Source organism: Leguminivora glycinivorella, chromosome 21 (assembly GCF_023078275.1).
Source record: "Leguminivora glycinivorella isolate SPB_JAAS2020 chromosome 21, LegGlyc_1.1, whole genome shotgun sequence".
NCBI classification, from domain to species: Eukaryota; Metazoa; Arthropoda; class Insecta; order Lepidoptera; family Tortricidae; genus Leguminivora; species Leguminivora glycinivorella.
In genome coordinates this window covers 16,143,248-16,155,540 of record NC_062991.1, presented here as the reverse complement: position 1 = coordinate 16,155,540, position 12,293 = coordinate 16,143,248, and the positions used below count along the sequence as shown (strand labels likewise).

The 12,293-nt window shown below is 37.6% G+C and overlaps 1 protein-coding gene across 1 annotated transcript in view; it reads left to right on the top strand.

Moving 5' to 3' along the window:
- Window positions 1-12,293, top strand: part of LOC125237439 (zinc finger protein rotund-like) — a 223,679-nt gene that overhangs the window by 38,980 nt on the left and 172,406 nt on the right. Inside the window, exons 2-3 of the mRNA XM_048144505.1 lie at window positions 10,648-10,726; window positions 11,917-12,044. Of these exons, the coding sequence (XP_048000462.1) occupies window positions 10,648-10,726; window positions 11,917-12,044 (207 nt within the window). The remainder of the gene's footprint in view (window positions 1-10,647; window positions 10,727-11,916; window positions 12,045-12,293) is intronic.

Below are 12,293 nucleotides of genomic sequence, written 5' to 3'. Positions count from 1 at the left end.
GTTAGTTTCATTAGACTTATATAGACCGGGATATAGACTGTGATTAACTTTTTAATTTTTGTCGAGCTCCCGATATTTCGAGGCAGTTGCATGGATGGAGTTTCGAACTGTAATCACTGTCTATATAAATCTAATTAGAAATAAATCGTTTGGCGTGACCTGGCCCTGGTAACCAAATTTTATGCTAATGTGACCTATACACCCTGTTTTTATTGAATTCAAATACAATGAATTTAATTTCTTTAGTTCAAATACAATTAATTTCTCTTAGAAACTAGCCGCTTTATTTTTACGGTTATCGAATTATTAAAAAAAAAAATACTGAATACGTGTGGCATCATCGCTTACGACTTCTTAATGTTATTTGTTTTGACATGTGCCGTCAACCACTTGACAATGACTTTAATATTATGATTAAGGTCCTCGGCTCACACTAATTAATCCATTTATTATGCATTTTTTTTCGAATTTAACAAAAACCGATGTACAGGGGGGTGGTTCCTGATGATGAACCTCTTGTGACACTTGAACATGAATTTAACGGAATACAAAAATTTATTGGTCGCCTGTAATTAATACCATACAAAGCGAAACGCGCAAAACCATCTGACATATGACTTTTAAAAAATAGATATAAATATTTGCATGTTTATTTGTGCCAGATATTACCAAGATGTCTATGAAAATACAAACAGCGACATGCACTGAAAGGATCTTTAAACAGTATCAAATCATGCTGAATTGGAAGAATTTATATTTTAATCTAATACATATACCAAAGACATATGTAACTCCGTATAGACGGATAAAGTCTAAGGAATGTACCTCAAAGCCCTATAGAAAAAGGTACGGTGGCCTAGATGGCGTTACACCTTTGGGGAACGCTTGGATAGATGGCGCTAATATTAATATTTGACATTTTAACACATATCAAGCCAGCAATAAGGGCCAAATTGTCAAAACTGAGGTTCAAAAATTTTGAGCTTGTGTCGAGAGATGTGTCTTTACAGACTGTAATTACAGATTTTACTTTGACAGTAACTCTCTATTAATACTCTATCTTCTTTGAATATACTAATAAGGTATTTCAGTATCAAATCAAGCTAATATTTCGGAAGTCTGTTAGCTCCCTTTGGCCCGACACTTGTCTGTTTGTTTCCGAAGTGTCGCAAGTTTTCAATCGTCCATGAATGCTGAACTTTATTGTTTCTTTCATGAGGAAGCAGTTAGCGTTATATTTAGTAATAACTTACCGAAAATAAATGAATTGCTTGCTTCTCTTTACAGATAAATCAATAATTTCATTGAAGCAATAGAGTTTACTGGGCCATTTTTTTCAAAGTTTGATACCTAAATTTTTTTGCAACATGGGTATTTTTTACGTGATTCATACTCAGAATCGCGAGGTTTTTCGATCCTGATAAATAGGAGAAAAACAATGTCCCAAGATTTCCACATTTTTTCAAACCTTACATTCCGTTACCGCCATACTAACTGTATAAAAAAAAATGTAAGAGAATCGGAAAAAAAACCTTGAGACACTTTTTTCCCCTATTAGGATTAAAAGAGCTCGCGATTCTGAGTGAAAACCACATAAAATTTTCCAAATCCAAAGAAAGTGGGGTAGGCAATTTTGAAAAGAATGGTCCTACTGAAAGAAATGTATGGTAAAGATTAACAGTAACAAAAATATTTTATTACAATAAAATTCACAATAAAATTGAATTAGCGTAGGCACCATGTGTTACTAATTACAAAATTAGTTTTTAACCACTTTCAAATCAATTAAATTTTTAGTTATTCTTTCAATCAGTAGTTAGGCAAATTATTTTTTAAGAGCTGTTTTTTATTTTAGTTAGGCAGAAAGTAATACGGAGTTACATAATGTATATTCAGAGGATCCGGCAGACCTCGTCGGCGATGGCGGGATAACTTAGACTCCTTTTTGAGAGACTGGTCAGTTGTCGCACAAAACCGAGAGGAATGGAAAAAGAGGGGGGAGGCCTTTGCCCAGCAGTGGGACACAATAGGCTCATAATAATAATAATAAATGGCGTAGGGATGTGACGACCCCATCGCCCATTGGTTTTACCAGTGCAATCAGTCAACGCAGGGCAGCTTGTGGCGAGCTGTTGGGGAACAGCGACCCCACGTACCCGAGTGCTCCTGGGGAGTTCTGTTACCTGTAAGGCGGGTGGGTGGGACAGTACTCTCTACCTCTGGCTTGCCTTGGCTGGCCGTCCAGAGTGGGGTCGTTAGGGCTACATGCCCCAGGGGTGGAAGTGAAAATTTGCATAAGACGCGAGTTGGTACAGTGGCTTAACAGCCACTGGGCAGAAAGCGGTGTACACCTCTCGACACCCTTGAGTTCTCACACCGGTGATGCCCTTGAGCCATCTTGGATGTCGCTTTTTGTGGGGGCCCATCTTGTGGGGACGAGTCACCGTCTGCCGGAAATAAAATTGGATACCGTTTTATTAGGCAGGCGTCCGGTTTTTTATCCATAGCCACTGGGCTAAGTGATGGACTAAATACTGATTTAGTCCACACTTTCATCAAAATAGACCAGTTCATTTTAGATTCCATTAACTCTCAAATAGTCCTTACACCCTGGCGGGTGTTGCCTCTGCGTGAGTCCCATGATACGGGCAAGGGCAACATCCGCTCGGTGTACCCCTTACATTTCATTAAAGTATCGAAAGGGCCTCTACGCGTTGCCATTGTTCCGTGATGGGAAAGACATACAAATAATAATAGGCAGAAAACATTATTTGGATAAATATATCAGTTAAAAAAACTATATCAAATACAAAAATACTTATTAAGTTGTGTATTTATGGGTGCATACTGACATGCATCTTTTATGACGTTATACACGGTTACATCAACTGCCAAGTACAGTCAGTTACAATAGCGATAGATTTAATAATAAATATACACAACTACTGCACGGAACACTAATTGGATTATATCGTCTTTGGAAAGCAATCAAAATTATGAAACACTTCTCCAGTTGTTCACATGCACCTCAAAAAGTCTGCTCTTGTTATCAAAACTCTTATAAGAATTTCGTTGTTGTTGGACTTATCAGTTTTATTATCAGCACACGAAAGCCCTTGAGTGGAAATATTTTTTAAATGTCATACCTTTTGACCTTTTGCACAAAGTATTTCCCGCTTCTCCGCCCGACTATACCGCGATGAATGTGTCCACAAAAATATTTTTACTCCGCCGACCTAGATCCAGAATACTCGTCTACATTATCGATTTCAATTTTATCAGCCCTGGTGTCTTGAATTCAAAATGGAATCGGAAGGTCGGTAGAAACATAGCTTTATAGGTCATACTTCATATTATAGTTGCCAAAGTAGGCAGAATGGAACATACTATTAAAATAAAGGTATATGTAAGTTGTAATAACGAGATTTTAAAATATTGTCTGATAACTCATCTATGTCAATATTCCAATAAGGAATAAGAATTAGATTTAAACTATGCTTATAGCTATAAAATAATGACGGAAAATCATAAGTTACGACAGATTTGGTCAGAACTAAAAGAAAATAAATAACAGAACCAGGGCATTACAATGCTTAAGTCCACGCTAATAAAAATAAAAATATTACTTTTCTAATAACTCATGAATCCACAGTCAAAAATATAACTTACAAAATCGGGACGGGTAAAGTTTATAAATAATTATAATGAAATTCGCAAAGATGTCAACAATCCAAACATTTCTTTTTGCAGTTTTGGTCCAGAATCTCCTAACCCAACGATAGTTCCTAAAAATACCTACTTTAATTATGAAGATATAATTATTTTTCCTTCGATATATATAAAAGTAGTGTAAAGTGATAAATATATTAGAATAAGTGTTCAACAAAAAGCGACCGAAGAAAATAATGTCCGTGACAGTTTCGAATTCAAACGTGTTTATAAAAAGCTCAATGAGTCTACCGATGAAGACGGAGTTTGAAGAATATAACGGTGAAGACAACGCTAAAATGGATCAGATGGATAATAACTCAAGCGATGCGAATTCAGAATCAAGTGATTTAGAAAACAATGGTCCTAATGAAGAGAGCAATAACGTTGCTTTAGATTTTACTGAGAACGCGTTTGCTCTTCACCCGGTCGCAGATTTTATCAAAAAAGAGTTCCTACCCGATTTTGACTTTGCGAATCCTTTCCGGAATCAGAATTTTACTTTTAAAGATGGCTTCCAAAACGCTCGTTCTCCGTTTTTGCTGCCGACGCAGCTTTATAAGAATTTCTTGGCGAGTCTTGGGAAGAGGAGGAGAAACGTGGCAGAATGTTATTCCTTGTACCAGAGGAACATGCTGTTTTCGAACGGATTTGGCCTGGAGGTGTCAGATGATGAGAATAATGTGGACAGAACGACGGAGTCTCCTGATGAGGTATCTTGATCCATAGTCTGTTATGGTTTATTCCCTCATTTTTGTCGTTTTCTTTCAATTGACCAACAGGAATTCAACTACTGTCAAAAATCTGTAGACAGGGTTCTTTTACAGGTATAGATCATTTAATGTTATTTCATAAATTTCAGCTTATTGGAAATTTTACAGTCTATATTTGGAATTCCTAATTGAAGTACATACAAGAATTACTAATAAGACTAGTAAGATCCTACTACTTTAGAAATAAATAAAAAGGGGACCTATTTCTATAAAATTAAGTTAATATTAAGCAACAACTATAATAAGTACTCACATACATTAGGGCCATGGAATTATCTAAGGATACTGTCCACTTTGAGATGAACATAAAGCCTGACCAGAATTATATGACTACTAGCTTTTGCTCGCGGCTTCGCTCGCGTTAGAAAGAGACAAAAAGTAGCCTATGTCACTCTCCTTCCCTTCAACTATCTCCACTTAAAAAATCACGACAATTCGTCGCTCCGTTTTTTGCCGTGAAGGATGGACAAACAAACAGACACACACACTTTCCCATTTATAATATTAGTATGGATTATCAAGAGGGCGCTGTTATACTGATGTATGCGGTGACAGTTCAGTATAGTATGAAGAAAATAGTCCTAATGAAATTCCGCAAGATGGCGCGTAGTCATATATTTCTGGTCAGGCTTTAGATTCAATTTTAGAACTTTTAAAACATACAACTACATACTGTTTCTTTACAATCAAGCCTCTCACCAATGAATAGATTAATTTTACATCCATGCTATTATTGAAGCTGAAATAACGTAAAAATTAACTTTAAAACAGTAAAAACTGAAGTAAAATATAATAAAAAATGCGTTCATACCCACTGTACCTAGCAATGAGAATTTACTGCACCGCGCATAGATCATTGACCGGCCGCAAGATGGATGCCCTTTCTAGAAATTATCGCTTATTTTTTTGCTGCCAGTTTTTCTAGAATTTATATTATTATACTCTAGAGTAACAGAAGTGTTTTTATGTGCTGTGAATACTACAATTCTAAATGCTTGTTTGTCTGTTTCTATTGTTTCTATTGTTCACGGCGGCTAGCTCCCGTTTCCACAGCACGTGCTAAAGTCTCAGTGTAGTTAAAAAGCAACTATCATGATAGCAATAAGGTTCAAATTTATTAAACAGTTTACAGTATGCAGGTATAACTTTTTTTGAAGATGACAAAACGTGTTATAAAAAAAAATAAAAATAAAAATTGTTTATTTCGGACCAATTAAAAATCCATAGAACTTGTTAGTATAGACTTAATATCTAGGTTGTTATGTCCGAAAGGGCTTTTTATGGATTTGAACCTTATTACTATCATGATAGTTGCTTTTTAACTACACTGAGACTATAGCACGTGCCGTTTAAACTTTAAACGGGAGCTAGCTGCCGTAAACAATAGACAAAAAGGCCTTTGTTTAACAGATTACGGCTAAAGCGAAAAGTTCATCTCAGAAAATTCATACTATACTCTATATATCATAGGGTTCTCAAAAGTCGGCAACGCATAAGTGGACAGTGTTATGGAATAAGCGATCAAGCGACGGTTAGTTGAAATCGAGAAAATGAGCTAGAAAGATTTGAAATTTGAATCAGTTGTTGTAAGTTCATTTATAAAGCAAAAAAGTTAATTTTGACATTAAACCTATAACAGTGTTCATAATTTAAATTGATAAAAAAAATAACACCATACCTATTCAAGTTTCGAAGTTATTAACGTTTTTCCGCTTGATTCTTTATTGAACTAATACTGCGATGAGGTTAATTTATTTCGCCGTAGCGTACTATGAGACATATTTTGTCGCTTGATTCTTTAAGGTGGCTCGCTTTCCATACAAAAAACATCTACCATTTATTTAGTCACCGCACACTACAACTAAATAAAAATATGCGCACACATCTACTATACATTAGCCATCGTCGCAGTATTGAACGAAATACATTGTTTCATACAGAAATCATGGACAAATCCATGTGAATTTTTTATTAATTTTACGAAAATGTGCGTGCCAAATTTTGTGTACAGACACAGAGCCATCATATTTCGCGCATTTTTAGTTGACATTGTCATCAGTGACACTTGGCTCTTGACAAGTAATTATTTAAAGATATTGGTTTACTTAACTCAAGCAGACTCAGAAATAATGACGCATTTTGTCAATAAAGATACATATCGTGTATTTCGACACTGCTAGTGTAAATCGGAATGGCGTCTCGGTCAAACGCATTGACTATGAAGCACGAGATCTCGAGTTCCATTCCGGAGTCTTTTTTAATCATTTGAACTTTTTTTGGATTTATTAAGTTTTTTTTTATATTTTTTAATAGAATAAATATTCTATTAAAAAAGACTCTTACTATATTTCTTCCTATTTTTTATTTTCATACAAAAATACAATACAATCTTTATTATGCCTTTGTTGATAAAATAAAATATTACACGTCAGGTCAGGTACATAGGTCATAGTGTGGGCATAGTATTAGTAATGTGCTGACTTCCTTACATTTACTGAGCTAGTTGACCTATGTTATTGTTGTGTGAATGTTTTTCTTCAACAACTAAATAGTTATATACTTATATGAATATGTATGTAGGTACGTGGGTAGCTTTTGCACATTGTAATTTTTCCTCAGTCACCCGTTGAGCTCAGAGACCACGAACGCTGTAGTGTTCGAAACGTCGGGATGAATTGTAAAGTCATTATACACGATTTAATCCGTTTTCATAGTTTTTATCTCATGAGTAACTATCGCGGTAACTGAAGACAATATTAACTAAATGGTTACAAATAATAATTATCATCAATATAATCTGGTCCAGGCAGGCAATTATGGTCGCGCGATAAATGATAAAACATCTGGCCGTCCCTATAATCGCACTTACTAATAGTGCGACAGGGACGGCCTGATATTTTATCGTCTATCGCGCGACCATGCTACCCGTGCTGTACTAGCTTTTGCCCGCGGCTTCGCTTGCGTTAGAAAGAGACAAAAGTAGTCTATGTCACTCTCCATCCCTTCAACTATCTCCACTTAAAAAACATGTCAATCCGTCGCTCCGTTTGGCCGTGAAAGACGGACAAACAAACAAACAAACACACATTATCTTTGGTGAAACAATTCTTTAGCCAGCAATTAAGTAACCAGCTTTTCCCATTTATAATAAACTAGGTTTTGACCGCGGCTTCGCTCGCGTAAGAAAGAGACAAAAGGTAGCCTATGTCACTCTCCATCCCTTCAACTAAATCCCCTTAAATAATCACGTCAATTCGTCGCTCCGGTTTTGCCGTGAAAGACGGACAAACAAACAGACACACACACCCTTTCTTATTTGTAATTTTAGTATGGATTTGACATTATTATTTATATTTAAATAATTATATACGTATAGCCTAATTTCGTCGATAACAGCGTGTTATGTAATGGCGTCGTTGGTGAACAGTCGCCTGTCACGCCGTGAAACTGCGTTCGAATCCCGGGATTCTATAAACTTTTTGTATTTTTTTTTTTATATAAATTTCGTATTTTTTATTGACCGAGCAAGAATGGAGAGCCGAAGGTATCAATTTTATCTTAGAGAACATATTGATTTTTTTATTGTCATTTTGATTTTCTATTTATTAAGTTGAGATATAAAACACAACTTTTAATACCCTCGCTAAATATAATATATTCTCGAAATTACTCCTCAGATAAAAAAAGTCCACTTGAGTTTTTAAAGCACTACGATACTAAGTTAACTATTGCATTTTCATTTACTAATTTAAGATTTCAAAAGCGATTTGAATACCCTTTCTCCATCGAAAAAAAAACAATTAGAAAAAAAAATCATTCGAATCGTAGTTCGACGAACCCAAAAATTATTACCATGTAAGAGAATAGGTTTTTAATCTTTTTTGTGGAAAACGCTCAGTAACTACTGTACCAGTACATATACATTTATGGATAATAATAAAAAAAAATAGTGTCTCATAGTGTTGTGTTCCTGCCGATGAGTAAGGCTGCCAGAGCTCAACGAGGGTGCGGGGTGCTGACGACGGGAGGACTTACGGAACTAATTTGTTCCGTCTATTGTCCTTTGAGTCGTCGGCAACCCAAACCCTCCTTTGAACTTGTACACTCCTTTTTGCTGTGCACACACAGCAAAGGGGAGTGTACAAGTTTCTAATGGGGCGGCAACGCGCATGCGACACTCTTTGAGTTGCAGGCGTCCATAGGTTACGGTGACCGCTTTCCATCAGGCGGACCGTATGCTTGTTTGCCACCGACTTAGTATTAAAAAAAAAAAGAGAAAAAGTCCTGGATTCGAACCCAGTACTTCCATGCAAATCATGCGATAACACGGTATTTACCGCAAGGCTATTTAAACAAGCTGTCGCCGCGTGAAATTATCGACTAGAAGGAATAGAAAAACACTGTTTGTATGTGTGAGTGGTACTTAAAAATAGTGTAAAATAGTAAATTTATCTACATTAAGGGGATTAACGTTACAATGAGAAGTTGAATGTATGTTGTAATACGTCAATTTTAATATTAAATGTTCGCGAAGCATAATTGAAAGTATATAAATACCTGTACGACTCCACAAAAAAAATAAGACCGGTAATTTGCAGATTAACGCCATCTAACGCAGCCTGAGCTTCGGGTAACCTAGGCGAGCCACCTTAATGCAAATTTTTAGAGGTAAAGTGAATACTGGAATAAAATAAAATTCCATATATTTGAGTAAATAGTGCTATTGTAAATAAATTAACAGCAATGTTTTCCTCCACAATGATTAGGACTAATCCGTCTAACAATTTAGTTTTGTTCTGCAATCAACTTTTTTTAATAAATGTCTTAAAAATCAGCATATATGGCAAAATTGGCATTGTAACTAATAATAATTCATTAGTACTAGCCAGGATTACACACATAAGATATTATGATATAACAAAACCTCTTGATACTTAGTTCTCATTAAGCGAAATATCCTGCAATTTCAAATATGTAACAACGAATTAAACGACACCAATAGGGCGGTTAAATCGATATTGCGTTTATAAATCATCAAAACTTTAAACCAAAACGAATTAATAACATCTTTATGGCGTTTAACTCGATTTTGCGATTTAGAATAAACGCTTATTATAATTTGTAAAAGTAAATTTGGCGTTCAATTCGTTTTTACGTAACGACTTAGTACACAGGGCCATACAAATTTTAACGTGTCGCTTGATTCTACCCCTTAAAATAAGGCTGTAAGCATGATTTTTCAACAATGAAATAGTCAATACTATAGATTATCACATTTATATCCGAACTGCATTCATAACTTTTTTTTCGGATTTTGGCGCTTAGTTCGCTATTCCATAACACCGTCCAAGTGATGTTGCTTATGCCAATGGGCGGCGATGACTACTTCCCATCAGGTGGCTCATCTGCTCTTTTGCTGCCTTTTTTTTATACTACGTCGGTGGCAAACAAGCTGCCAATATCATAAAAATTCCTTCTTGCAAATCTTATATTTCACAAAACGCATTATCTGCTTATGCAGTTTTTTTGCATAAAACTAGGCAAACGGCAGTTAAGTGGAACTAGTTATTGGCTGCGAGTGCGTTTTAAAAGACGGTGACTTAACAGATTTTCTTGGCAGCCGAGTGGGCGGACGAATGAATGTTTAAACAGCCCTGTTTGTGATAAAATCTTTCAATAAATAGGACTACTTTTGTATAGGGTTTTTTTTTTTTTTTTTTAAATCCTGTAACTTCTGATTCCAGTCCCCGCGAATGATACGGGCGGCTGAATTCAAATAATCGTGTTTTTTTGTATAGGGTTATAGTTCATCATCGTAACATTTAATACGTTCTGTACTTTTAACCCTCGACTCAAAAATGACTTGTTTGTCTGTCTGTCTGTGTGTGTGTCTGTCTGTGGCATCGTAGCTCCCGAACGTATGAACCGATTTAGATTAAGTTTTTTTTTTTTGTTTGAAAGCTAATAGTCTAGTGTTCTTATTCTTAGCCATGTTTCATGAAATCGGTCCACTATGTCGGAGAGTTTTTCAAAATTTTAATTTTGTGGTTTCGTCACCCCGTTTTGCCGTGAAAGACGGACAAACAAACAGACACACACACTTTCCCGTATATAATATTAATCAGTATGGATGGTGATCTTAATTCATGCCCATTTGTTTCAGAAGGCAGGCGCCTCGTCCGCGTTCGTCTGGAGCGGCGGAGGGCAGGAACAGGCAGCTCCCCAGCCCGCCGCCGTGCCTACTGGTGAGTAACTCACTTACCCCACTTACTTACCCTACTTACCCGGTAGTCTGGAGCGGCGGAGGGCAGGAACAGGCAGCTCCCCAGCCCGCCGCCGTGCCTACTGGTGAGTAACTCACTTACCCCACTTACTTACCCTACTTACCCGGTAGTCTGGAGCGACGGAGGGCAGGAACAGGCCGCTCCACAGCCCGCCGCCGTACTTACTTACCCCACTTACTTACCCTACTTACCCAGCAGTCTGGAGCGGCGGGGGGCAGGAACAGGCAGCTCCCCAGCCCGCCGCCGTGCCTACTGGTGAGTAACTCACTTACCCCACTTACTTACCCTACTTACCCGGTAGTCTGGAGCGGCGGAGGGCAGGAACAGGCCGCTCCACAGCCCGCCGCCGCACTTACTTACCCTACTTACCCAGCAGTCTGGAGCGGCGGAGGGCAGGAACAGGCAGCTCCCCAGCCCGCCGCCGTGCCTACTGGTGAGTAACTTACTTACCGCACTTACTTACGCTACTTACCCAGTAGTCTGGAGCGGCAGAGGGCAAAAAAGGCCGCTTCACAACCCGCCGCCGTGCCTACTGGTAACTTACTTTCTTCCCCTTGAGTTACTAAATCACAAATAAAACTCTTTCCAAATCCAATCTAAAACCCTACAAAATGAATATCTACAGAAGTTTACAGCCTATGGCAGTTTCAGACTAAAAGTCATAGTAGTAAAAATAGTACAACAGTGGTTTTCTTCACATATATATATTAAGAAACGCATGTTTGTGCTCCGTTTAGGCATGTCAGGAGGCGGCGGGGCGCAGGACCTAGTGCACTGGATGTCGATGATGGCCGAGCACATGGGAGGGAGGCACCACGATCCCTCCCATTGCTCTACCACTGTAGTCCAGTGCGTTAGACTTCTGTTCCGTAGAATTTTCTTATTTTAGGTAGAGTAAAGCTTCGAAAAATACTAATGATGGTGATTTTGTACCAAAAGGCTGAGGAACTCCTGTATTTTGAAGTCCATCAAGAATCCACCTGATATATCAAGAGCGTTATTGTCTAAGGCAGTTTCAGGTTAAAAGTCATAGAAGCAAAAACTATACAAAAGTGTTATTTTTACCTAGATGTTAAGAAACTCATGGCTTTCCAAGTTTACGAAGAATCCACCGATTATCTCTACAGGATTCTAATTTGTGTTTATTTCAGGCACGTCAGGCGGCGGCGGGGCGCAGGGTCTAGTGCACTGGATGTCGGTGATGGCCGAGCACATGGGAGGGGGGCACCACGACCCCTCCCATTACGCGCTGCCACCGTGGAACAATGGCGGGGTCGATGTGAGTACTGAACATTTTACTAATTTATTTTTATAAAAATCTGGTTTGCATACAGAAATTCTAGGAGCTGATAATGACATGACTCAGCCAAATATGCGACAAGGTAAGCCTAGAAGCGTCAATTTAAGAGTGTCTCTAAATATAATAACGTATAGAGAAACAGGTCACTTTTCGTAGGATTGTAACAAAACTTTACTGCATTAACATTATTCCAGGTATAAGAATAAAATTGTTACGAAGGCCAAACTG